This window comes from Protobothrops mucrosquamatus, unplaced genomic scaffold, assembly GCF_001527695.2.
Source record: "Protobothrops mucrosquamatus isolate PMUCROS unplaced genomic scaffold, P.Mucros_1.0 scaffold543, whole genome shotgun sequence".
In the NCBI taxonomy this organism is placed as follows: domain Eukaryota; kingdom Metazoa; phylum Chordata; class Lepidosauria; order Squamata; family Viperidae; genus Protobothrops; species Protobothrops mucrosquamatus.
This window is the reverse complement of record NW_015386848.1, coordinates 380,906-408,204: the sequence shown is the minus strand read 5'-3', so window position 1 is coordinate 408,204 and position 27,299 is coordinate 380,906. Positions and strand designations below refer to the sequence as shown.

Below are 27,299 nucleotides of genomic sequence, written 5' to 3'. Positions count from 1 at the left end.
AGCAGAAATGGCTAAGATTTCAGCCTATGTGAAGGATTACTCACAAGAAAGATATATATTGGTTTGGAGAAGATGGATAGATTATATTGAGAACAAATATGGAACTAAAAAGTTTCATTTGGTTTTTGAGTAAATTTGTGATTGCTAATGTAGTATATTTTATTAAAATTAAAAATTTTGTAATAATGATTTGATATGTCAGTTTAGGAGAGAGCTAAAGGATGTTATAGAATTGTTAACTTAAGGGTAATATAATTTAAGACAGAGTATAATTATTGTATTGTAAACCCTGTGTGTAGCTCTGGGAAGTCGGGGGGGAAGGGAGGGGGGTGGGAAAGGGTGGGGCTTGAGGGAGGTGGGGATATATATTGTAAAACTTTTAAAAATTTTCAATAAAAAAAAAAAAAGATTGTTTGAAGTAAATTAAACAGTTATCCTATTATTATATTCAGTGGCAATACCAAAAGCAAACTCTTGTATACTGCAAAAGATATACGATTCAGCAAAGAGGCTATCATGAAAGATTGTCTTTTTTTAAAAAAAATTGTAATGAGCTCCTTAATACAGTGGCTTATTCTCTAGTTACTTAATAATGTACTGCTTTTTAGCAATGAGTGAGTGGTTTCACATCATCAACATAGAATGGCAGAGGGCTACAAAGCATAATTTATTTTATGCCTCTTATTAACTGTCTGATATATTATCAAGACATGTGTAAACTTCTTTTTACAAACAAAATCTAAACCCAAATAAAAAGATATCCCCCCCCAAACGATTATTTTGGAAGTGACCTTTCTCTGAGGATTCCATACATTTTTTAAAAAAATCTTCCACTACTGAGTGGAAGCAGTTATGGCAGTTTCTCCCCTTCTCCTACTCAGTGGAGACTCCCTCCATGGATAGTTATGTTATGGATAGTCCATAACAAACATGACAGATGCACAATTGCCTTTGAATGTGAATAAGTTGTTGCAGCATTCCTTAATGACAGAACCAACTTGGGGAAATGTAGACTTGGAAGAAGCATGAGACAAAGAGTGCTGCCAAAGAGTGTTGCTTTGAATGTTGGTGTTGCAGAGACCTTAGGAGACACCTGGAATTTCTTGGTCATCTCCTATCCAATTAGTTACTAATCTTGTTCTTCCTTTCCAAGTCCAATTAAAATATTGCTTTAGAGCAGGAGTGTCAAACTGCCAGCCTGTGGGCCGGTTTCATCATACCGAAGCTACGCCCACCCCATTGCCGGCAATGCAAAGAGTCGTGATACGTCGTGACACGTCACGTGATGTGGTGAGTTTGACACCCGTGCTTTAGAGCAAACAGCAGCCCATCAGTTGTCATTATAAATTATTACATGTTAAAGATCAATCACAATACCATCAAATATCTAACCCCTTTCACATTTAAAAAAATAAATAAAAAATCAAAACATAATAGTTTGGATTTTGGGTTGTTATTCTATTTTGTGATTATGTTTACCTTTACTGGACATGGAGTAGGATCAAATCTCTTTGCACAAACTAAAAACACATCAGGTTGTGGCTTGCCATGCTTTACTTCAGGGTCATCTCCCAAGACAATATGATGAAATAATCCAAAGAAGTCTTTGTGTTGGCTTGTTTTCATTTCAAATGTCACTTGAGATGAACTAGTAGCAACAGCTGTGGGAATATTATGTTCGTGTAGATGGCGGATTAGTTTTTCAACTCCTGTGTAACAAAGATACACAAATACCGTACTTTAAATGCACTGATTAATATACCCACACAAACATATAGACACTTTTTTCTTACCTTTTTCCTATCCCTTTTTTTGCCCTACCTTACTTTTACTGGTAAATAACAATTCAAACAATAGTCTTTATTGTTTCTGCCTATATATATATACATATATCTAAAGTATCTAATAAAAAGAAAATATTCAAATAGAAAATCCCCAAGTAATACCTTAATAATAAATAAGTTAGTTTCCCATGCATATACACACATACAAATATATGCACATAAAAAAACATATAAAAGTTTTGAAGATCCACCAACTGATTCTCATTACTGATGGATCAATGGCCATCTCCCTTTCTATGAAGATACTTCTCACTGACACATGGATAAGGCCTCTCCATATAAAACATAAAGCCCACTGGGACAGGCTCTACATACTATATGTATTACAATAATCCATAGAAAGCCAAGTTGCTATAATGGTTAAGGCATCAGGATGTAAACCATGTGAGTTCTAGTCCCATCTTAACTACAAAGCCAGCTAGGTGACCTTGGGCCAGTCCTTGTCTCTCAGCCTTAGGAAAGGAAGCAATGACAAACCACTTCCAAAGTCTTGCCAAAACAACTGTAGGGACAAGTTTAGGCGTCAACACAGACTTGAAGGAACAACAATAACAATCAAAAAAAGCAAAGAAAGAGGCCCTATTTCTATGTCATTTGATCACATGAATACGGAAAAGCAATTTTGCCTTACACGAAGACAGTAGTAAATTCTATGCCTCAAAGTTCAAAGAAACATAAGTTTCTTAATCTTATTCTAATTATTTGAAGGTGCAAATAAATGTTATTTGGTCTGTTTTATTAAATAATAAACATACAAAGATATTTGGGAAGTTGGGCTTGTTACTTTTAAAATATTCTCGGAACATGATAATCAAAATTATCAATCTCTCCTCAGCTTGGCTAAAGAAAATTGAAAACTTGGAAAGACAGAACACTTACTGATTACAAGAAAGAAATTATAATTTTTCAAATACATTTTACTGTACCTCAGAGGTCCTAATAACCAGCCATTAAATAGTAAAAAAAAGAATATGCTCAGATATTATTAAATTATTACAACACATTACAATATTTCTCTAATTATTGGGCCTATAATTATAATCAGTTATCCTGGGAACAATTACTTTTGTTTCAAGAAATATATTTGCATAAGTACTAATTACAAAATATTGGTATTTGACTTGCTATTGTGAGAAACTGTTTATTTTTTTCATTGTGTAAAACAGTGGTTCTCAACCTTTTTAATGCCGTGACCCCCAACCGGTCATAAGTCGAGGACTAAACCGGTCGTAAGTCGGACTAAACCGGTCGTAAGTCGAGGACTAAACCGGTCGTAAGTCGAGGACTACCCAACCGGTTGTAAGTCGAGGACTTTCCCTGCCCGGGAGCGCTGCACATGTGTGGTTCCGCCCCCTGCGCCGGTCGAGGCGTAGCTGGTAAGCGGCAGAGACGGAGCAGGCCGACCACCAGCTGGCCCAGCTCAAGGGAGGTAAGGCACCCGCTGGAAAAGGGAAAAAAATGGCAGACAGCCTTGCTTGGCGACCCCCGTGAAATGGTCGATTGACCCCAAATGGGGTCGCGACCCATAGGTTGAGAACCGCTGGTGTAAAACTAGTTTAAAAAACATTTTTCAGCTTCTTATACCAAGATACAAACCTAGGTGAAAAAGGGAAAATGAATTGCCATAGGTTTCTTATATGAAAAAAAAATGCAATCTGCGTATTGTTCTGCATTTAAATAGTTTAACATGACTTCATTTTAATGTTTCAAAGAGACCTTTCTCTTAGGCTAAATCTAAAAATAGATATTTTCAAGAAACTTTATTTTCTATAAAACTCATGGAAATAAAAAGTGATTGATTAACATCAAAGTATTCATTTAAATTATGTCAATTTAAATAAATTAAATTTATCACATTTCATTCTTCTAATTAATTTATATCACAGTATTTAATAGGCCTGTTCTAGCAATTAGAACATTATACATTTGCAACTAAATCTAGGATGTATATTATCTAACCATAATCCAAGTCCTTTAATTATCCTACTCACATGTACTTTGCATAGAGACATTTTTACACAAATTCAAATTGAAATTGTCAAATTAAGGGATTTCTGTTTGATGATTTATGTACTGATCTTTATTAAACATAACACCTTCAAACCATGTCTAGAACATAGAAAAAGGCTCACAATTATTAAGCAGAACAATTAAGAGATCTAGCTTGATTAGTACATATATATAAATGCCATAAATAAATAAATATTAGTTTTCAAATGGGTCCAAGTGCTTCTAATTATCTAGTGACTCTGATTGTAGAAGAATCAGATAATAGATCTGACTGAAAGTATCGTACTCTTATGAACAGGAGTGTCAGGACCCACTTCAATACCTCATCCCAAGAAAGCAGAACTCATGGAAGCAAGCTCTTCCAAAAGGAACTTTTATTAGGAGAAGCCAATAACATACTAGACAGGATCTGAGGGGTTCCCCCTCAGATCGATAATTTAAAGTGTCCCCAAGCAAACCCCACCCCCCTAGTTCAAACTGGCCAATCTCCAGGTGTTACGTCCATCGTGGGAAAGGGAAGATAACATCAGGCCGGCTCTGGCTGCAACTGTGATGTTTAGGCGATTCTTCGCACCTTCTCTTGAGAGCAGAGAGATAAGCCGGTCGCCGGAGGCTGTATTCCTTTCTACCTCCCCCTTTTCTAGTTGACAGTTTAAGGAGAGGAAATTACAGAGAGAAATAGTGCAGGAAAGCAAAGTGTTACATTTTAGCAATAGAGGAAGCTAAGAAATAACACAGGAGAGCAGAGTGTTACATTGTAGCAATAAACCCGCGATCATTCCCCCCTCCCTCTAGGAGTATGGCAGAACCCAGGGAGAGAAGAGAATGGAGTTTGGGTTCGAGAAAGAAGCAAGGAAAGTATGAGATCAGAAAGATATGGATTCTGACATCCTGCCCCCCTTAAAAATATGAGAGATTAATCTGTTGAGAGACAAAACAAATAACGAGAGGTTAGTCTGGTTTGTTTGGGTAGTTGGTGTGAAACTTTCTTAATAATTTGGGGGCTCTAACGTGACATTTGTGCACCCATTTGTTTTGGGAAGAAGGAAGGTGCTTCCACGCTACTAGGTATTGGGTCGCCCCATGGTATTTTCGGGAGTCAAGGATTTCTTTTATTTCAAAATGCTGCTCCCCTTCGACCATAATGGGAGAAGGCGGTGGGGCAATGTCGTTGCTCTCGTTTTAGTAGGCTGCAGTGGAAGATAAGGTGAATCTGCTTGAGGGTTTTTGGTAATTCTAACTCTATTGTTACTAGGTTTATGATTCTTTTGATGGGGAACGGTCCCATGTATTTCAGTCCTAATTTCTTGGATGGTTGCAGGGATTTCAGGTATTTTGTGGATAAGTAAACCATTTCCCCTACGATGAATGGTTTTGATTTGACTCTTTTCTTATCTGCTTGTGCTTTATAGGTCTGTCTAGCTTCATCTAGTGCTTTTCTAACTACTGGCCAGGTTTTTTTTAATTGTGTGATCCACTCCTTCAAGGAGGGAATGGTTAGCTCGGTGGCGCTTAATTCCGGTATTGGGTTGAAGCTTTGGCCCGTAGCTACTTGGAATGGGGTGTAGCCCGTGCTGGAATGGACCACGTTGTCGTATGCCACTTCTGGGAAAGGGAGCAGGTCTGCTAGAAATTAATAAAGCATCTTAGATATTGTTCAAGTACTGAGTTCGAACGTTGTTCCCCCATTCATCTGAGGATGATGACTAGATGACAGCCCCTGGGTGGTCCCCTGAAGGGATAGGAATTCTTTCCAAAGTCCGATGTGAATTGTACCCCCTGTCCGATATTATGCATTGGGGTGCCCCATGCAGTCTATATATGTGCTGGACAAACAGTTTTGCTAAGGCTTTAGTGGTGGGGATTTTTGGACAAAGGATGAAGTGTACTTATTTTGAGAATAAGTCTGTGACCACCCAGATCGCTGTGTTTCCATTACTTTCTGGTAGTTCTAATATAAAGTACATGGAGATTTCCCTCCAGGAGGCTGAGGGGCTTGCCACTGGCTGTAACAGTCCGGGGGCTTTCTCTTGCAGTCTCTTAGCAGCTGCCCAATTCGGACAGCTGGCCACATAGCTCTCAATGTCCTTTTTCATAGATGGCCACCAGAACTGTCTTTTTACTAGATGCAGTGTTTTCACGAACCCAAAGTGACCTGCTGGTTTCGTGTCATGGCAGAGTTGCATAAACATAATCTTTGGGGTTTGGGGGATGTACAGCTTCTCCCCCACCCATGACAAGCCGTCAGTGATAGTGCACACATTTTTGTGGCTCTGGTACCATTCATCGGTTTCTGAATTTGATCCTTACTTGGCTGGCTATCGGCTGCTTTAGTTTTGCCTGAGCTCTTGTGGTTACTTGTGCTGCCAGCTGCGCTTCCAGCATGAGCAGCTTGGAGATGGTTGGCCAGGAGCTATTGTACTGGGGCATGCGGGATAGGGCATCTGCCAGGAAATTCCTCTCCCCAGTAAGTGTTTGATTTTGAATGTAAACCAGTGGAAGTGCTGTGATCACCAGGCTTGTTTGGGGATGAGTTTTCTGGGCATTTTCAGAGCTTCGAAGTTCTTATGGTCTGTCCAGACCTGGAATGGGATCTTATTCCCTTCCAGGAAGTGCCGCCAGGTGAGGAGTGCCTACCGCACAACATACGCCTTTTTTCCCTACACCACCCAACGTTGCTCCGTGTCAGAGAGTTTTCTGGGCGTGTAGGCAGAGGGTTGCAACTGCCCCTTGTCATTTTCCTGTAGCAATACTGCTCCTACTGCTACATCACTTGCATCAACTTGGATTACAAATGGCTTATCTGGGTCAGGGTGTTTTAGGACCGGTTCAGCAGAAAAAAGTATTTTTAGTCTTTTGAATGCGGCTTGACATTCCATCGTCCAGGTTAGTAGCTGACTAGGTTTTACCGAGCCTCCCCCTTTCATCTTTAGTAAGTTTGTGATAGGTAGGGCTATCTGGGCAAAAGAAGGGATGAACTGACGGTAGAAGTTAGCAAGCCCCAGGAAGCTTTGTACTTGCTTTCTCGTGCGGGGTGGTGCCCAATCTAGCACCGCGTGGACCTTCTCGGGGTCCATCTCTATGCCTTCGGTTGATATGCAGTAGCCCAGATAGTCAATTCTCTGTTTCTGAAACTCGCACTTTGACAATTTTGCATAGAGGTTGGCTGCTGTTTTTTCAAAACTGTTCTGACTAATTTTATGGGTTCTTCTTTAGTCTCCGTAAATATAAGGATGTCGTCCAGGTAGACGAGGACCCCTTTGTATAGGTGCTCCTTCAGCACCTCATTGATCAGCTGCATGAAGACCACGGGGGCTCCCTGCAGCCCAAACTGCAAGACCTTAAATTGGTAGCATCCCATAGGGCAGTTGAATGCGGTCTTCCACTCATCCCCCTCCTTAATTCTAACGCGATAGTAGGCTTCCCTTAGGTCCAGTTTTGTGAAGGGGACAGAATATAGGTTGCTTTCGCTTATGGTGTTCAAGGCACGATAATTCACACACAAGCGCAATGTGCCATCTTTCTTTTCCTTGAACAGGACTGGAGCCACTACCTTTTTGGGGGAAGCTGGCTCAATGAAGCCTCTCTCCAAATTCTTATCTACATTTTTTTTTATTTCTCATAGCTCTTCAGGGCTCATGGAGTACAATCTAGGCTTTGGGAGCTTTGCTCCCGGCTTGATTTCTATCGCATAGTCTGTGGGTCGGTGGAGGGGTAGCTCGTCTGCCCGCTCCTTGCCGAAGACTTCAGCGAGGTCCTTGTACTCCTCGAGTATTTCGAGCAATGCTTTTTCCTCCCCCACTGCTGCTTTTTCCGGAGGGGAACTCTCGGGAACTCCCTGGGGTGGTGATCCCGTTTGATCCCTTTTTGGGAATCTGAGTTTCGCTGTCCTCCAGTCCACTCTGGGGTTCCATTTCGTTAGCCACACCAACCCCATTATTATTGGGCAGTCCATGCCTGGGGTCACCACGAACATTATGGTCTCCTCGTGGTCCCCCAGGGTGAAGTGGATCGGTAGTGTGGCTAGAGTAGCTGGCATTCCCCCTGCTATGGACCCATCTAATTGACCGAAGGATATCGGTTTCTTCAGTCTCCTCACCGGAATGCCCAGGGTTCCCACCAGCGTTGGGCTAATAAGGCAACGCGTACAGCTGGAGTCTAGTAGGGCTTTACCCTTTACAGCTTCAGGCATGGAGGGGGCTAGGATAGTCACTGTCCGAGTGAGGGGTACGATGGGTCCACTTACCAGGGTTTCGTCTTTGGAGTTGTCGTCTGACAAGTTGGACGCTCCCGCGATGTAGACTGGGGTTCCCTTCCCCCATTGGGTGGAGGGGGGAACTCGATGGCCTCGGTGCCTCTCATGGCTGGTTCTCACAGCTTGGCAGGTGACCTTCCCGACTTCCCGGCTGGTGTCTGGTCGGCCTTCTCCTGGGGTTTCTTTGAGCAGCATTCTGCAGCACAATGTCCCTCTCTCCTGCACTTGAAGAAGCCAGTGGTCTTCTTGGCCATGGGCTGAGACTTTGCGGGCTCGCGTGACGGCTCTGGAGGTGATCGGTTCCACGGCTTCCCTCTGTGATGTCTCTTGAACAGGCCAATCTCGGCTTCCTCTGCCAGGATGTACCAATCGTGCAATTGGTGTGGGTCTCCCCAGGGAAGGCAGGCATCGTAGAGGTCGTAATTCAGCCCATCCTTGAAATGGCTAAGCAGGATATCTTCTGGCCAATTCAGCTTGCTAGCAATGGCTCGGAACTCCTGGGTGTACTCGGCCACTGGGTATCTGCCTTGCTTCACCGTCTTAAACTTCTCACAGGCCTTCCGATCTGCCAATGGGTCCTCGAATCGTTGCCTAAGGGAGAACATGAATTGGTTGAAGTTCTGGAGCTCGGGGGTGTCGGAGTCATGCAGGTCTACCACCCAGTCAGCTGCCACGCCATCCAGGGCCGCCTGTATGATGCGGATCCGAGCCTTGTCAGTTAGGATGTCTCGGCCGTATTCTTCCATGTAATTGAGAACTTGAGTTAAGAAGAACCCCAGGCATCGTGGCTCTCCCTGAAACTTCATGTCCAGTGGCAGGAACTTCTGGATGAATCGATGCCTACGTCATCTGTGGTGTCGTCCATCCCAATCAGTAGCTACCGCACGGCAGGGAGTGGGGGCTGCCTCCGTGATGGCTGTGGTCTCAGCTGCTCCGCCTGATGTTCCTGGGACTTCAGCTTCGGACTTCCCCTCGATGTCTCTTGTGCTGCAGCCCAAGTTAATAATGTGGCTGCGGGGTTTGGGCTTTTCATCTTTGAGGGAGACGAGGATTGATTTCATAAGGTTGATCGCCTTCTCCAGGATCCAGTTTGACTGCTCCCCGCGATCGTCCTCATCTTCGCTGAGGTGCAATGATCTCTCCATCTCTTGCTTCTAACCCGGTTAGTGGCTGCCTCGCCTCACCGTCACCTTTCTTGATTATTTCTCCCACTAGTCCTTCTTGCCTACACCTATGGACCAGTGAGGCTTACAGTTGGGCATCTCCACCACCTCTTCCTCCGAGGTGTAGGATGTCAGATAGCTGGCAGGGTTCCAACCAGAGCGCTCCCCTTTCACAGTGGCTTCCTCCTTCTCTGCACCAGTGTCCGACATGGTAGATTTTGCAAGGTCCCCCAGCAAGGTCTGTCCTTCTGGGTTGACCTCTATTGCAGATCCTGTCTAATGTCAGCACCCGCTTCAATACCTCATCCCAAGAAAGCAGAACTCATGGAAGCAAGCTCTTCCAAAAAGAACTTTTATTTGGAGAAGCCAATAGCGGGCATACTAGACAGGATCTGAGGGGTTCCCCCTCAGATCAATAATTTAAAGTGTCCCCAAGCAAATCCCACCCCCTAGTTCATCCAGACGGTTCAAACCAGCCAATCTCCAGGTGTTAAGTCCATCATGGGAAAGGGAAGATAACATCAGGCCAGCTCTGGCTGTAATTGTGATGATTAGGCGATTCTTCGCACCTTCTCTTGAGAACGGAGAGATAAGCCGGTCGCCGGAGGCTGCATTCCTTTCTACCTCCCCCTTTTCTAGTTGACAGTTTAAGGAGAGGAAATTACAGAGAGAAATAGTGCAGGAAAGCAGTGTTACATTTTAGTGATAGAGGAAGCTAAGAAATAATGCAGGAGAGAAGAGTGTTACATTGTAGCGATAGAGGAAGCTAAGGCAATAAACCCACGATCATTCCCCCCTCCCCTCTAGGAGTATGGCAGAACCCAGGGAGAGAAGAGAATGGAATTTGGGTTCGAGAAAGAAGCAAGGGAAATATGAGATCAGACAGATATGGGTTCTGACAAGGGGGCTATAGATACATACAGGAAACAGAAAAAATAAATGCAGTTATGTATTAAAGAACTAAAATATATATCTATATCTATATATCTATCTGGAATGTTGTGCTAGATTTAAAAAGAAGGAATATACAGGTTATAAGTATTTGAATGGTGCTGTTTTGGTGAAGAGAAATAAAAAAATTCAGAATGAATAATTGGGAAAAAATGTGCAATATTCCAGATGAAGCATAATCAATGGAAAGGGGAAATGGAAATATGTTGGATAGCATGAATTAATGTATAAAAGAAAACAAAAGGGTACTCAAAAAGTAAGACCATTTTGAAGCCAACAATTATGAAAGATCAGCTTCTAGCACAAGCCATAAAATATAATCCAACCAGTGCCTTAAAGTTTAAAAGAGCTGATTTTAATAAACTCAGAGAGAGCCTAAGGAAAATTTCATGGATAAAAATCCTAAAGGGGAAAACAACTCAAGAAACATGGGAAACACTGAAAAATATAATCATAAAAGCCCAGCCCAACAAAATACCACTAATAAACAAAAAAACAAGAAATCCAAGAAGAAACCAGCATGGTTGCAGAAAGATCTGTCTGATAAACTGAAAGACAAAAAGGATAAGTACAACAAATGGAAAGAAGGACACATAACTAAAGCAGAATATCAGCAGATAGCCCAAATCTGCAAAGATGAAGTCAGGAAATCAAAGGCTCAGAATGAACAAAGACTTGCAACAAAAGTCAACGATTAAAAAAAGTTTCTTTCAACATTATGTATAACAAGAAAAAAGTCAAGGAAACACTTGGACCACTAAAGAGAGAAGATGGCAAGGAAGTAACAGGCAGTAGAGAGAAAGCAGAGAAACTATAGCCCAATCTACCAAAAACATAACTGTAAAAGACAGACTAGAAATAAAAATTAAAATAAGCAAGAAAACAGTAAGAGAATACCTATCTGATCTTGATGAATATAAATCACCAGGCCTGATGATTACATCCCAGAGTTCTGAAGGAGCTGGCAGATGTTATCTTAGAACCATTGTATTTACAAAATCTTGGAGCACTGGGGAACTACCAGAGGATAGGAAAAGAGATGATGTGGTTAACATCTTCAAAAAAGGGGAAAAAACAGATCCAGGAAACTAGAGACCAATCAGTCTAACATCAATATCTGGAAAGATACTAGAAAAAAATAATCAGAAAAATACTGCAAAAAATAATAAAAAAAACAGATCTGTGAACATTTAGAAAAAAATAAAGTTATAAATAAATCTTATTTCATTCTTTGACAAAGTGACTAAATTAGTTTATTATACCTTAATGGTACTACATCTACATGGAGGGAAATAAGCAGTGGGGTACCCTAGTGAGACCACACCTGGGATACTGCAACCAATTTTGGTCACCATACTACAAAAAAGATGTTGAGACCTTGGAAAAAGTTCAGAGAAGAGCAACTAAGATGATCAAAGGCCTGGAGACTAAAACATACGAAGAATGGCTGCAGGACTTGGGTTTGCATAGTCTAAAGAAAAGAAGAAATAGGGGTGACATGATAGCAGTATTCCAGTATCTGAGGGGCTGCCACAAAGAAGAGGAGGTCATATTATTCTCCAAAGTCCCAGAGGACAGGACAAGAAACAATGGTTGGAAATTGATCAGCTCTATTCTATTCTAAGGTTCCATCTTACTCCCAATACTTCAATATTTTCATAAATGACTTAGATGAGATAATAGAAGGGGAATGCATCAAATTTGCAGATGACACTAAGCTGGCAGGGATAGCCAACACCCCAGAAGACAAGCTCAGGATCCAAAAAGATATTGACAGACTAGAACAATGAGCCCTATCGGGGGACATGATAGCAGTATTCCAGTATTTGAGAGGCTGCCATAAAGAGGAGGAGGTCAATTTATTTTCCAAAGCACCAGAAGGCAAGACAAGAAACAATGGATGGAAACTAATCTAGGAGAGAAGCAACCTGGAATTAAGGAGAAACTTCCTAACAGTGAGGACAATTAACCATTAGAACAGCTTGCCTTCAGATGTTATGGGTGCTTCATCACTAGAGGTTTTTAAGAAGTGATTGGACAGCCACTTGTCTGAAATGGTATAGGGTCTCCTGCTTGAGCAGGGAGCTGGACTAGAAGACCATCAAGGTCCCTTCCAGCTCTATTCTGATTGATTGAATGACTGTTGCAAAAAGTGTTCTATTATAGAGTTACATAGAAATGACAGTAATACAATAAATGGAATTAAAATGATATAAACTTTAAGAATTCAAGAAAAAACATAAGCAACAATTGATAAATCATGAAAACTGTAAGATTGCAGGTACATATGAGTTACTAAAGTCATGTTAAAATATAGTGGTATGTTTCCAGTATAGTGATATAATTGGTTAATTTGTATGTGAAAATTGCATCTGACTAAGCCCAAGGAAGGAAGGAAAGCAGAAAGAGAGAATGCAAAACTTTATGGGAATTAGTTTATGGGAACATGATGAAATAGTATGAGAGTAACTACGTGGTCATCAGGAGGTGAAAATAACTTGATGGCAGATAATCAATCCTGAGAAGTTACAATAAAGAAAAAAATTGGGACAGCAGGAAATTTGGGACAGCAGGAAAGACCAAATTTTTGCTCTTCGCTAGATTACTGAGAAGTTTATAAATGTGAGAAAGTTTATTATTTTAGAGCTTCAATGGTATCTACTGTGTGGCATTGGGTATTTTGCTCTGTAGTCCTAATGGACAGAGTTGCAAAATTGTTGTACTTTTCCAAAAACACTACATCCAGAAAATTATTTTGCTCATGGCATTTCTCCCAAAAGACAAATTTTCAGAGCACTAAATGTTAAGAATATAAAATAGTAATTTTATGGGGTTTTGGCAACTCTCTAATTCAAAAATCTGAGAAATGAACTTCCATTGTTGTGCTACTTCCTGATTAGCTAAAGTTAATTAGAATCCATACCACATAAAACATAAAACATTGCTGCTAAGTATTTGCTAAAATTAGTGATCCATAGAAGTAAGCATGAGAGACTTTAAATTATCTTTAATGTTGAAGCAGATTGGAGACTGCATTACTGTTGCAATAACTTCCCGAATTTAGACAAAAATGAAATATAAAAATAAATTTCATTAAAATCTGTTTTAAAAAGGTGGACTAATGATAGAGGAAGAGGAAGATAGCACCAGTTTATTGCTTTCTTTTTAAAAAAAACTTTCATAGCATCAGATTCATTATTCATATTTATCCTATGCTCAAATGTATTCAAACATATAAATGTATATATATGAATTACTAGTTCTAAAGTAAGAAAAAGTACTATATTTTCGGTGTACAAGAAAATAGTTTTCAGAAAAAATATTAATGCATTTTTCAGTACATTAATCATGTTCAACAAACTCTATAAAGTAAGATTTTGCTGCCAATGGTAAGTCCAATGAGTTATCATTATGCCTTTTAAGAAACCATGAGAATGGAAAGGCTGACAGCAGTTTATTGCAGATTCCATGGACTCTTTCCTCTTTCCAGCAGTATTTCCACTAGTTTATAAACAACTGCACTGTACTTTTGGAAAAGGTAAAGGTTTGGGATGGATATTTTCTCCACTGTCTAGAATAAAAGTTGACAGAAGATACTTTCATCTGAACTTGTGTTTTATTTGGTGTTGGTCAATTCTTCTAATTTCTGCAGAAGCTCATATTGAAAAGCTGGCCATCACCCTCACCTCTCATGCAGATGCTACATACTGGAGCAGAAAAGGTTTTTCTCTTTCAGAACATTGAGATACCTTTATCAAACAAACACACTTTGATCTGCTGATGGAAGGAAGATGACCATCTGTAGTCATATAGTTCAGAAAAAGCCCTCATTATTGCTGACCAGCTTTTTGAAACTGCATTTAGCATAGAAATGATAGCATAGAAAGATTACAGGCAAAACAGCTTTATTTTTCTATTATCACTTAATTTCTATTATATAAAGATATTATTGGAATATATCTCAGTCTTTCTTAAGTTCCAAAGCAATGCTAAGTTAATCAGGCACAAGAAAAAAGTATCCATTAGACTGAAAATGTAAAGATAGAATTTGATAGGCACACTCAGTTGAAGAAACAAAATACCTGGCATCAACATAGCTGTAGGAAACAATTTTTCTTGCATGATTTTACTTTCATGTAACAGCTCTTCTTTGGTGATTGGGAGGTCTAGTGCATCACAAATTATTTCTGCTGCTTCTGATGCTTTTTTACCCATTGCTAAGGATTTCACATTCCAGGTGTAGGTTTTCCCAAAACGACTGCAGATTTCTTGGAATACAACAGTATAAAGATGTTCAGTATCTGTGGAACAAAGAAAAGCGGAATTAAAATGATGTTTTCAAACCAAATCAGCTAGATCGACAAATCAAAAGAGTTGAAGTTATATCTAAATAATATTCTATTCTTTCAAATAGTATAGGACAAAATCCTCAATACTAAATGACCAATCAGAAAGAAGTGGACTATAGGCAGTCTCACTTAAGAACACTAATTGGGACTGGAAACACCATAATTTAGCAATGAGATCACAAATCAAATCCTGACTTTGCTAACTTGAAACATTCTAATATACTGTTTGAGTCTAAAACTTAAAGTACATCTTCCATTTTGTGTTCATCTAGTTATGTTTTCCATATGAACATCTTTTCTTTCCATATTCTAATCTATAAGCCCTAATTTACCATGTACAAATAAATATATATCATTGTATTTATTAAAGAAGTTTGTGGCCTGATTCCTGTTTTATAAACTATTCCTGCTTGACACGAGCCCTTGATTCTTGCTCATTTATTTAAGAGCATGAACAAGGACACTAACAGTTAAATTATTAAGAGCATAGTGGGGATAACGCAACATTTTTTATAGTAGAATATTTTTCAAGAAAATACAGGTAGTACCACATATTAAATAAAGAAGGAAGTAACAAGCTAGAATAATATTTATCATAATAAAATTGGTTTCAGACCAGAGTTTTCAGGAAGGACAGCATTTAAGGTTAGGGAGAAAATATCATTACCCAAAGAAAGATCTAAAGGGAAGACAAAACCCAAAGTCTATAAACTGAGCAGTGACCAAATATTTTTATCTTTTTCAACAAGGGAAAATATGTAACCCTTTTTCACAGCTCTAATTAAATTGGCTCCATCATCTGAACAACATCCTTAGATTAGAGATCTGGATATCTACCTCATAAGACCATATTTAAAAATATAGTGCAATGTATAGTTGCAATGTAAAATTTTAAGACCTTATTGTTCAAATAAAACAACATAAGTAAAAAGAAATCTTAATTGGAAACAGAATGATAAATTTGGAACTGCTGATGACAAATGAAGAGGGAAATTTAGTAGCCCAAGGATAATATATATTCTATACTAAAAATAATTTATTTTTCCAACTTATGAAAAGGACATTAGAAGTTGTTCAAAAGATACTACATAATATTGCTACTAGCATCACTAGATTTGCAACTAACTATATTAATATTATAATGCTGAAAATTATAATGAAGGAATTTAATAGCAAGTAAGTTTTTCTTAGGCCACCACTTTCAAGAATATAAAGCTTAAGGTTAAGGATCAACCCTTTTCTTGAATTTGTTATTTTAAAATATTGTCTTGACTTATATCCATCATGCTCGTAAGTTGTGATGATTGTACAATTTTATGACTTTTTTGTGTCAATCATTAAGACAGGGGTGTCAAATTCAATTTCATTGAGGGCCGCATCAGCACTGTTGTTGCCATTGGGGGGCTGGGTGGGCGTGGCTGGCATGGGCATGGCCTACTGGGTGGCGTGTCTGGTGTGGGTGTGGCCTACTGGGTGGGCGTGGCCAGCTCAATGTCACTTGCATCAGGGGCACCTGTGCAGGCCTGGGCAGGACTGGGGCGGATCTGAGGGTCTCTGGCAGAAGGGGGGTAGGACCGGGCCAAGCGCCAGGGCATGGTCCAATGGAGGAGCCTCACTGAGCCTCAGGCTGTGCACAGGGCCCCTGGATGGTGGCACGGACTGCCTGGAGCCCTGGGCAGTGGAGGTCAAGCACCCAGCCCAGCCCTTGAGCTCCCATGGCACCAGGACCCCACAGCCCTGTCTAGCATAGACGCACTTCCCCGAGGGGGCGCCCAGCTGCGCTTACCTCCTCAAGGCTGCTACTGCTGTACTCACTCTCCTTGGCCAGGTTGCTCATGGTGGGTGCAGGAGGGCAAAGTGCGTGGGTCAGAGAGAGGCCGACTCCCTCTCCATGAGAGGAGAACTGGCTTTGTAACCAAAGCATCCTCAGCAATAGCATGGGAGACCACCAGGGGATGGCAAAAGGGCAACAGGGCTGCTGGTGGCCAACTGCTAAGGCAGGACTTCCCTCAGACCCTCCCTCCCACCCTCTTATTCCAATCTCCTTCCTTCCTTCCTTCCTTCCCTCCCCTCCTTCCCTGCCTTCCTTTCATTCCCATCTCCTTCCTTCCTTCCCTTTCTTTCTTCCTGTTTCCCTCCCCTTCCTTCCTTCCCTCCCTCCCTCTCTCTGTACCCAGGAAGGGACGAGGGGAGGGGGATAGGTTGCTAGCACTTCTCTCAAAGAATAAGAGAGTTGGAACAGACCTTTGAGGTTTTAGTCCAAGCCCCTGCTCAAGCAGGGGGCCTATACCATTCCAGAAAGTGGAATATCCAATCTCTACTTAAAAGCCTCCAGTGATGGAGCATCCACAACTTCTGAAGGCAAGCCTTTTCACTGGTTATTTGTTTTCACAAGTCCTTAGTTCTAGGCTGGTTTTCTTCTTGATTAGTTTCCATCTATTATTGCCTTCTGATGCTTTGGAAAATAGATTGACCCCTTCTTCTCTGTGGCAGCCCATCAAATATTGGAACACTGNCCCTGGTTTGGTTTATAGAACAGTGGTCACAAGCAGAGCCTTCTCAGAGACAGCACCCCAATTATAGAACTTTCTCCCAAGGAAAATATGAACAGTGCATCCCTCACCCATTTAGAGGCAACTCCAAACACACTGTTCAGCCAGGCATATGTCGAACAACACATTTTATGGTCAAACAGCACTAAGTAAATTACTACTACTATTTTTCTTTCTTAGAATACATCCTTTTAATATTGTTTTAAGCAGTGCTGGTGATGCTTTACAATAGCTGTCTTTGAGAGTTTTCTTGAAAGCCACCCTGGATTTCTCAGAAATGTTTAATTTTGAATTAGATGTCGATTTAATAAATTAGGCAGAAGAAACAAATGTTTAAATACATCTAAATCCCACAGACCTACTGCCTCCTAGGCACATACTACAGAGAAAATAAGGCATTGCATTTCTAGCCAGCATAGCCACAGGATGATGGGAATTGTGGTCCATGACACCCAAAAGATATTAGTTTGGGCAAGGCTGGATTAAATTATAAAAAGAGCAGATGAGGGAAGTAGGAGCAAGAAACACTTTACACGTCTCCAATAAAATAATTGGGGGGGGGTTGACTCGGCCTTTTAACTTCCACTCACACCAATTCCTCTTAACTTCCCATTCAATCCAAAGAGTTCTATTATTGCCTGGGTTTTAGGGAGGGGAGGAGGCAAGAATAGACCACAAAGATCTCTCTCTCTCTCTCTCTCTCTCTCTCTCTCTCTCTCACACACACACACACACACAAAGAGAGAGAGAGAGAGAGAGAGAGAGAGAGAGAGAGAGAGAGAGAGAGAAACCCTCCCTGCTTTCTCGTCCTTTTCCTCCAGCTGCACCTGAATGGAGCGGGAGGAAGTTAAAAAAAAGAGAAGGGGGGAGAAAGGTGGAAGCACCCTTTTTTGTAACATGGCTTCCTCCATCTCCTCCATCTTCCCCTCCTGGCTCTCTCTTTCTCTGTCTTTTTCTCTCACATACACACACACACAAAGAAACCCTTCCTGCTTTCTTGTCCTTTTCCTCCAGCTGCACCTGAACGGAGCGGGAGGAGGTTAAAAAAAAAAGAAAAGGGGTGGAATAACGGGGGAAGCTCTCCTTTTTTGTAACACCTCGGCTTCCTCCTCGTTCTCTTCCCCTCCTGGCTCTCTCTCTCTGTCTGTCTGTCTCTCATACACACACAGAGAGAGAAACCCTTCCTGCTTTCTCCTTCTTCTCACCCTTTCTCTCCAGCCACCACAGAGTTTAACGTTGCCAGCCGCAGGCAGTTCCAGGCTGTCGCTCTGCACAACTGCTGCGTTCCCCTCTCCGGCCCTACCACGTGGCAGAGAGGGCGACTGGGAGCCGGCCGATGCTTGGCTTTTGCCACCGCGCGCTCACATCTTTGCGCCTTTCATCCCATAGGCTGGGCATGCCTAGGGGTGCTAGGCTTACAGAACACCATGGCCCAAGCAAGGAAAGGCATAGCGCAGTGTGGCAAACACGAGCAGAAGCCCAGCAAAGTGGGGCGTGGCTGGGCGTGATGCGGTTAAGCTGGGAGGGGCGGGGCAGGCTGAGGCAAATGAGCTGCAGCTGCTGCTGCACACCACCAGCCCGAGCGCTTGCCGTTTCCTATGAGTGCGCCAGGGCGCCCAGTTGGGTTGGGGTGGGCCAGGACTGGGGCAGTGGGGGCCAGTCCCTTGCCATTTCTGGGACAGCCCCGGGGGACCAAATCTGGGCCCTTCCCAGGCCAGATCTGGCCCACGGGCCTTGTGTTTGACATGTCTGCTCTAATTAGTAATATGAAATCCCCTCCAATGGGTCAAAACCCCAATTTTCTTCAGCTTTATTCTGGCTTTCTTCCTTTGCCAACTAGCCTTCCATGTCAGTGCTTTTAGATCATTCAAATAGATCTTCCTCTATTATTATATATGTTATTTGAAATAAGAGAGACCATTTAGTTGCCATTTTTTGGAAGGGCTAGCCCATTTGTATTCATTAAATTGTCTCCCTATTATTCCAATCCCCCATGATTGTCCTGATATGTTTATCTTCCATTCAATCTGTTCTTCTTTCTCAATTTTTTTCTGATTTATATAGAAAGTCTTTTCCAGTTTCAGTGTTGTCACTCCCTTTTCTGGATTTTACATTAACTGTATTTGTTGATCAATTGAGTCCTCTGTCTTAATATTTGATTGTTCCACTTCTTCTGTTATCTTCTGTGTTGTTAGTTCTTTGGTTGTAGTCAAAGTTTGGGTTTGTGTATCTAAGCTGGCATCTTGTTGTATTATGTTAGGTCTTATTTTATCAGAAGCTGAAAGAATGGTTTCATGTGTTTCTTTCTTTCAACATGGAAAGGATCTTTTCCTGGTCCTCATCCATATTCTCTTAATAATGTGTTAAGTTGAGGACTTTAAAATTAGACGTTAAAAATATTTTAATAACTAGGTATGGGACCTCTATTTCACGTGTTTATAGATAGTCTTTATAGCAGAAGTCATTTGTCAAGTAAGATTTTATAGTCCAAGGTATTTCATCATCGCATATAATAACCAATGTTCCTCAAATAAAGATATAGCAAGGCAATTCTCCACATATAACTCTGAAAGTCAGTAAAGGTTTACATTCATAGTTCAAGCAGGCCAGTTATGCCGTCCAGACGTTCGCTTTACAGCTGAATTTCTCACAGGTGGTATCGAGATCAAAAGAGTCTTATCTAAAATCTGGGCTTTATGCCAAGTCTCTTTTAGACATTAACAAGTTGTAATACCAAACTTCATCACAAGATGTCATCGATCCCATTTAAAACTTTTTAAATCCCCCGTTTTTAATAATAGTTTTTCAAAGTTTCTTTTCTTTTTAAATAGAAATCAGCGTATCCAGTAGAAATAGGAATAAGAAAAATAAGAAAACTTCTAGGAAAACTTTTTAGTCCCTAAATTTCAAAATAATATGCATCCAATTAGATTAAAGTTATTTTTATAATTGCTTTGTTTCCCCTGGGTAGTCAGTTGCCACTGTTCTTAGAGGGTGGGGCAGGAATTCCCTTCCCTCTCTCCTCATAGGGGGAAGAATACTTGAAGCAGCTTTTGCAGGAAGGATATTTAGAGTCTTAAAGAGAAGATCAGATCTCATCCAGTTTCATCCGCATTGCTTTAAAGTTGCTTGGTAGTAATTTTAAGTTCGGCTGTCAGCAGCTTAATGATGAGCCATATTGCTATGACCGGTCTTTGCCCCGCTGATTTAGAGAGCTGCCCCGGATCAAACGAGGATTCCCTCCTCGCTCGTCGCCTCTATAGGGTGACTTTCGATCCTTTCCAGGGTCCCCCAGTGGGATGAAATCAGACGCTGAAGATGGAGTTTGCCTTCATGTGTCTGAAGGCACCGATGGCAAACTGGAAGTCTCTGAAAGGACACTTTTAATGTAACATTTCGCGTGGGAAATCCTCAGATCCTGCTTACTATCCTGCTATCAATACCTTCCAATAAAACTTTTTGTTGAGACTAAGCAAGTTTCAAGAGTTCTGCTTTCTTGGGTTCTGCTTTAACTGAGCCAGGTCCTTACATTAGGCAGGATCTACAAAGTGTTCAACCCAGAGGGAGGAAAACCCCTACCATGAGGACCGTGCGCGAGATGTCTAACCATGGCAGTGGTTACCCTAGTGACAGCTACTCCGACTCCTCTGGCTTGGGAGACGAGGCTGCAACTGGGGAGACCCTCTCGAAGCTGAGGTGGTCAATCGGCATCGGGAAGGAGGACTGGGAAGGAAGGTCCCAGAAAGTGACCACTGACCGCGGCAACCATAAGCCAGATTGGAAACGTGAGATGGAGCGGTTGCTCAATCTTAGTGAAGAAGAGGACAAAAGGCCGACCCGAGCCGATCACTTCTTTAAGCCACAGGTCGGATGGTGGAAGCTTTTAAAAATCTCAAAGAGGAAGAAACAGACTCTTGCCCATACAAGGATGAGGAGAGGCTGCTGGAGGAAGTAAAAAGAGAGGAGAGCGAACCCTCCAACCCAGGCACCTTGGCTAACGTTACGGGCACTGCGGGAACCACAATTACAATGACAACCCCAGCTCGAGCTACTGTCATGGTTCCGACAGATAAAACTCTTCAAAAGAACTTCGAGGCATTGTTTACCTTAAAGAATCTTTTATTCGAGAAGCAAAGTATCAGCACTACATAGTCGAAACCAAAAACTAAATTCCTCTCCCCTGGATACAAAGTATCAAAGCACAATTCCCTCCTCCAATAAACCGTCATAAATCACATTCCCCAATTAGCTTGAAGCATGGGCTTTCTCCCCAGCTTTCCAGCCTGCCAAAACTCTATCAACTCTGGGCCCAATGACCTTGGATTCCCACGGCTGAGTTATTATTGTTATGACTAGTGCTTGAGACTCGGCACTCTCCTGCTTGGGGGACGTGATTTGGGCAACGGGTTCCTGCGTGATCCAGTTGGATTTCTCTTTCGCTGGTTGCTAGGCTGGTTTTTTTCTCGCTGGTGGTCTATTCTGCTGTTGAGGGTAAGGGACTGGGCAACTCGCTGCTCAATGTCCCTATTGTCCACATCTAAAGCACTTGATCGTTGGGCCTGCAGGTGGCCTGGGATTTGGAGGTTTTCAGGGAGGGGTGGCTACCATTTGGGTTGATCTGGCCTCGGCTCGGCTTCTTGTGTAGGTGGCTTCTTATAGCGAGCAAGCTGGACATCCAGTCTTACTGCTGCCTGGTACCATTCTTGCAACTGATTAGGGACTACTCGATAGACACAAGCCTGGGAGAGGTGGTCATCTAGTCCCTCCTTGATGGACTAGGGATTGCTCAGGCCACTTCTCTATTCGAACGGCTATCTTGCAAAACTCTCGTACGTATTCCAGTGCAGGCCTACCGGCTTGTCCCATCTTGTGAACTTGTTCCTCCGCTTTGTGGGCAATGGATGGGTCCTCGAACCTTGCTTTCAGTCCTAGGAGGAAGAGACGGGGGTCTCCCAACTCGGGTACTTGCTCATTGTATAAATTGTTCAGCCACTCGGATGCTTCCCCTTCCAAGTTGGACGCAATCACATCAACCACAGAGGCTGGGTTTGGGTAAAAATAGGCACAGCGGTTCAAGTGAGAACGCACCTGGTTGAGGAAAAAGATCCGCTTCTCTGGGTCTCCATCGAAGGTTGCTCTAAGAGGTGACACCATCAGTGGTTGCTGCGCTCCCCAGGGAGCCTGCATGCCCAGTGGTTGCTGCCCCCCCATGGTGGCTGCTGCATCCCCAGTTGGTGCAGGCCTCCCAGCGGTAGTTGCACGTTCGGGGACTGTTGCCACCCCCACTACTGGTGAACTGCGGGTGGTTGTGGCATCCCTAGTTGTCGTAGACCCCCCTGCAGCCCCGGTTGTTGGATCCCCATTGGTTGCAGGCCCCTCAGCGGTTGCTGCATATTTGGAGATAGCAGCCAGTCCCACTGCTGCTGCTGTACTCCCAGCAGTTGCTAACCCCCTGGTGGTTGCATCATCCCAGTTTACTGCAAGCCCCCCATCTGCTGCTGCACATTCGGGGGCTGCGGCCACCACCAGCAATTGCTGGACTCCCATCTGTGGGGGCTGCGACATCCCCTATTGCTGTATGAGCCCCGGGCTGGGTGGCCAGTAAGTACATCAATCCAGGCTTCAGCTGTCCTGGTGATGGCTCGGGCTCTGATCTCGCCGGCGGTGCTCTAGACTTTTGGAGGGGTGATGACTGGAGCTGTCTCTCCCCGCAGGGCTGGAGGCCATGGTAGGTGGCTTTAAAGATGGGAAAGCTGCTTGACTTGTGCAGGTGGGGCTGGGACTTCCCCTTGGCATGAATTGGTGGCTACCTCGCCAATCATCATGATCGCTCGCATATGGAGAACGGGAGGGTTGTTCTCCACTTTTCATCTCTAGCTCCTCAAATCTTTCCACCAACGTCTCCACTGATTGACTGTGGACAGGTACTCCCACTCACCCAAGTCCTTGGCGGTAGTCAATTTTGTGGTTCTCCACCGGTCCAGAGAAAGAACATTGAGAACTATGTAGCCAGTTGCCCCTTCTACACAGCAGCTAAATGGAGGCAGGGAAAAATGTCTGGCCTCCTACAGGTGGTTACGAACCCTTCAGCACCCTGGAGAGAGATTTCTATGGACTTTATTATAGAGCTACCAGAAAGTACAAGAAACACTGTCATTTGGGTAGTAACAGATTTATTCTCCAAACAAGTCCATTTCATCCCATGCCAAAGAATTCCAACTTTTATCAGCTGCATGGAGCCCCACAATACATAATCACAGATAGGGGGGTCCAATTCACCTCCAAGTTCTGGAAAGCTTTTTTGGACCTATTGGGCACAGATTAAGGCTTGTTATCCAGTCATCATCCTCAAATGAATGGGGGGACAGAATGAATGAATTCAGTACTAGAATAATATCTGAGGTGCTTCATAAACTATCAACAAGAGAATTGGACTGACCTGCTCCCATTCGCTGAAGTAGCCTATAATAATGCAGTGCATTCCAGTACTGGTTATACCCCTTTCCAAGTGGCTACAGGACAGAGTTTCAATCCGATGCCTGAACTACCTGCCAATGAACCTACCATCCCTTCCCTTAAGGCAGGGGTTCCCAAACAGGGGTGTGAGACGATATTCCAGGGTGTGTGAAAACTTGGGTTTTCAAAATTATAGTGTATATGCATAAATTGTTGCCGTTATTTCAAACTTTTGTAAGGGGTGCGAGAATATATTAGAAGCGTTCTATGGATGTGAGGTATAGAAAAGGTTGGGAGCCGCTGCCTTAAGGAATAGATCTCGTAGTTGCAAAACACATGGCCAGTTGTTAGAAAAGCCTTAGACAAACCTAGAGAAGCCCATAAAGCTCAGGCAGATAAAAAAGAGCCCAAGCCTTTTAGGGTAGGGGACAGGGTATACCTCTCCACTAGATTCCTGCAGTCCTTGCAGCCATCCAAGAAATTAGGGCCAAAGTTTGTGGGACCCTTCCCTATTAAACACATCATCAACCCAGTCACAGTAGAGCTTGAACGCCCCAAAACATTAAGATAGATCCATCTAATATTCTACTGTAGCTTGCTAAAGCCAGAGACAAGTTCACCCTTAAGGCCAGCAGTGGCCCCTCCACCACAACCTATCATGGTGGAAGGGGAACAACATTTTGAAATCAGGGAAATCCTAGTCTACAGGAAGCACCATGGGGCCACTCAATACGTAGTGGCATAGAAGGACCTCCCAGCTTCCCAGAATGAGTGGGTAGACAAGGAACATGTGAGGGCCCCTAGACTGCTCAAATGTTTTCATACTCGTTACCGTGATAAACCTGACTAACCACTATGTTTCATTTTCTCTCTGTTATTATTTTCTCTTCTCTAGGTGGATCTCTCTTTTTTTTTTAAGGGGGCGGCATGTCAGTCCCTCAATGCATTTCTTCCTTATACTTTCATTTTCGGGTTCTGCCATTCTATTGGGGGGACGCTTGTACTGGTAAGGGGGGGGAATAACCTAAGGGTCTTCTGCAATGTACTTCCTTTGCTTTGTTGTATCCTTTTTGAAGTACCTTACTCGGGAATGTGAAAGGAATGTGTCTCCGGCCATCTGCTTTATCTCACGTCGGATGAGAAGAAGCCACAGAGAGACCTGGCAGCCTTGAGAACGGCGCCTTATCGGTCCTTTCCCACAACACCTTTAACACCTATGGATTGGCTCGATTCAAATCAGCCGGTTGGACATATGGGGTGGAGTTTGAAAGGGCAGTTTTAATGTAACATTTCATGCAAGAAATCCTCAGATCCTGCCTTACTATCCTGCTATCAATATCTTCCAATAAAAGTTCCAATTGAGACTATGCAAGTTTCAAGAGTTCTGCTTTCTTGGGCGGTTTAACTGAGGCCAGTCCTTACAGTATTATACAACTGATCAATAAACTTCATTTTAACCAGTTGAATAGCCTTAAAACTTCATTTGATTGTTAACCACTTTTTATGAAACACACTCCCAATGATTTTTGAAGTTATATACATTTAATAAATCAGTAATGACTTTTACATCATTTAAGAATTTGACTGTTTTAAAGCTTAAGAAACTTTAATGCCTAATTTAAAAAGCTTTATCATAGCTTTTCCTATAAATATTATAAGTATACATATGAAAAATTAGCAAAAGAATAATTATTTAATTATAGTTTATAAAATCTTGAATGAGCAGAATGATTTTGTCAACATTTTTCAATGATATATGCACATACGTGGGTATAAATATTACTGAATATAGAAACATTTTGGAAAGGAGAGAATGTTATCATTTGTTTATTTATTGAATTTATATCCAACATTATCTACTGACTCTCACCAGCTTACAAGCTATAAATAACTGTTAAAAAAAACATAGTGGGGACTTCCGGTTTGCCATCGCAGCGCCAAGGATGCAGGAAAGGTCAAAAAGTCACCCTGTAGGGACGACGAGTAAGGAGGGGACCCCGGTTTGAGCACGGGAGGGCGGCGGCCCTTCTGTTTGATCCGGGGAAGCCCTCCAAATTGGTGTGGAAAGACCGGTCATATTAATATGGCTCATCACTAAGCTGCTGACAGCCGAAGTCAAAATCACCACCAAGCAACTTTAAAGCAACACGAAAGAAACTGGATGGGACCTGATCTTCTAAGATTTTAAGTATTTTTTCCTGTAAAAGCTGCCCAAAGTATTTTTTCCCCTGTGAGGAGAGAGAGAAGGGAATTTTTAACTACCCTCTAAGAAAAGCGGCAACTAATTACCCAGGGGAAACAAAACAATTATAAGAACAATTTTAATCTAATTGGATGTATCGTATACGCTTTTGAAACTTGGGGACTAAAAGTGTTCCTTCTCTCATTGGAGATGTTTGTTTTTTATTTTATTTTTTTAAAAAATAAGACTTGAAAAACTACCATATAAATTTTGGATCTAAAAAGCTTAAAACGGCATTGGTGACATCTTGTGGCAAAGTATGGTATTACAATTTGTTATTGCTTAAAAGAGACTTGGCTTGAAGCCCAGACTTTAGATAAAATTTCTTTGACCTTGACAGCTACCACCTGTGAAATACCCAGCTCCAAAGAAGGAACTTCTGGGCAGCATATCTAGCCTGCTGGAACTATGAATTTAAACTTTTACTGATTCTCAGAGCTATATTTGGGGAATTGTTTTCCTATTTCTTTACATGAGAAGCATATGTTATTATATGAGATGATGGAACACCTTGAACTATAAACTTTTACTTGACAAACAACTTCTACTATAAAGACCACCTATAACACGTGAAATAGATGTCCCATACTCAGCTACAAAAGACAAAAAACGGAAAAATCAGAAAAGGGAGTCACAACATTGAAACTGGAAAAGACTTTTTACAAACATTTGAGGAAAAGGAAGAAGAACAGACTGAATGGAAGATAAACCTATCAGGACAATTGTGGGAAATTGGAATAATAGAGAGGCGATCTAATGAATACAAATGGGCTCGTTCTTCCAAAAAAACTTCAATTAAATGGTCTTTCTTATTCCAAATAATATATATAATAATAGAGGAAGAACTATTTGATGATTCAAAGGCACTGACATGGAAGGTTAGCTGGCAAAGGAAGAAAGCCAGAGTAAGGCTGAAGAAAAGGGGCGTTGTCTTACCTGAACGCCTTTTCTCAGCACAGAGATGGAGAATCCACCATTGGGTAGTAGACTGTATTCCTGCCCAATCAGATCAAGTCAGCCAAAGTTGCCACGCCCGTCCTGGACCGTTGATCTCCAGTCTTTGACGCGAGCGTAGCCATTGACTGACAGCAAGACGTTGTGGCTCATCAAACTAACTGGCCCTATGCTTATACAAAATGTACAAGGGTGGGAGGTGGATTCTCCATCTCTGTGCTGAGAAAAGGCGTTCAGGTAAGACAACGCCCCTTCTCCAGCACTTGAGATGGAGAATCCACCATTGGGACATACCAAAGCCTACTGTCCCTGAGGGTGGGTAGTAGACTGGTCCCGAGTGGCACTTTGGTATAAAACCTGTTGGAGAACTCTCCTACCGAATGAAGCCTCAGCAGAGGCAAACTTATCAATTTTATAGTGCCTAATGAAAGGAGATGGCGAAGCCCAAGTGGCTGCTTTGCAAACTTCCTCGATGGAAGCTTGAGTGGCCCATGCCGCCGAAGTAGCCGCGCTCCGTGTGGAA

General features: G+C 42.2%; 1 protein-coding gene across 1 annotated transcript in view; it reads right to left on the bottom strand.

The window, feature by feature from the left end:
• PUDP (pseudouridine 5'-phosphatase) overlaps positions 1–27,299 on the bottom strand; it is a 132,161-nt gene that overhangs the window by 88,425 nt on the left and 16,437 nt on the right. Inside the window, exons 2-3 of the mRNA XM_015816975.1 lie at positions 14,306–14,524; positions 1,480–1,709 (exon numbers count right to left, since the gene is read on the bottom strand). Coding sequence (XP_015672461.1) covers positions 1,480–1,709; positions 14,306–14,524 — 449 coding nt within the window. The remainder of the gene's footprint in view (positions 1–1,479; positions 1,710–14,305; positions 14,525–27,299) is intronic.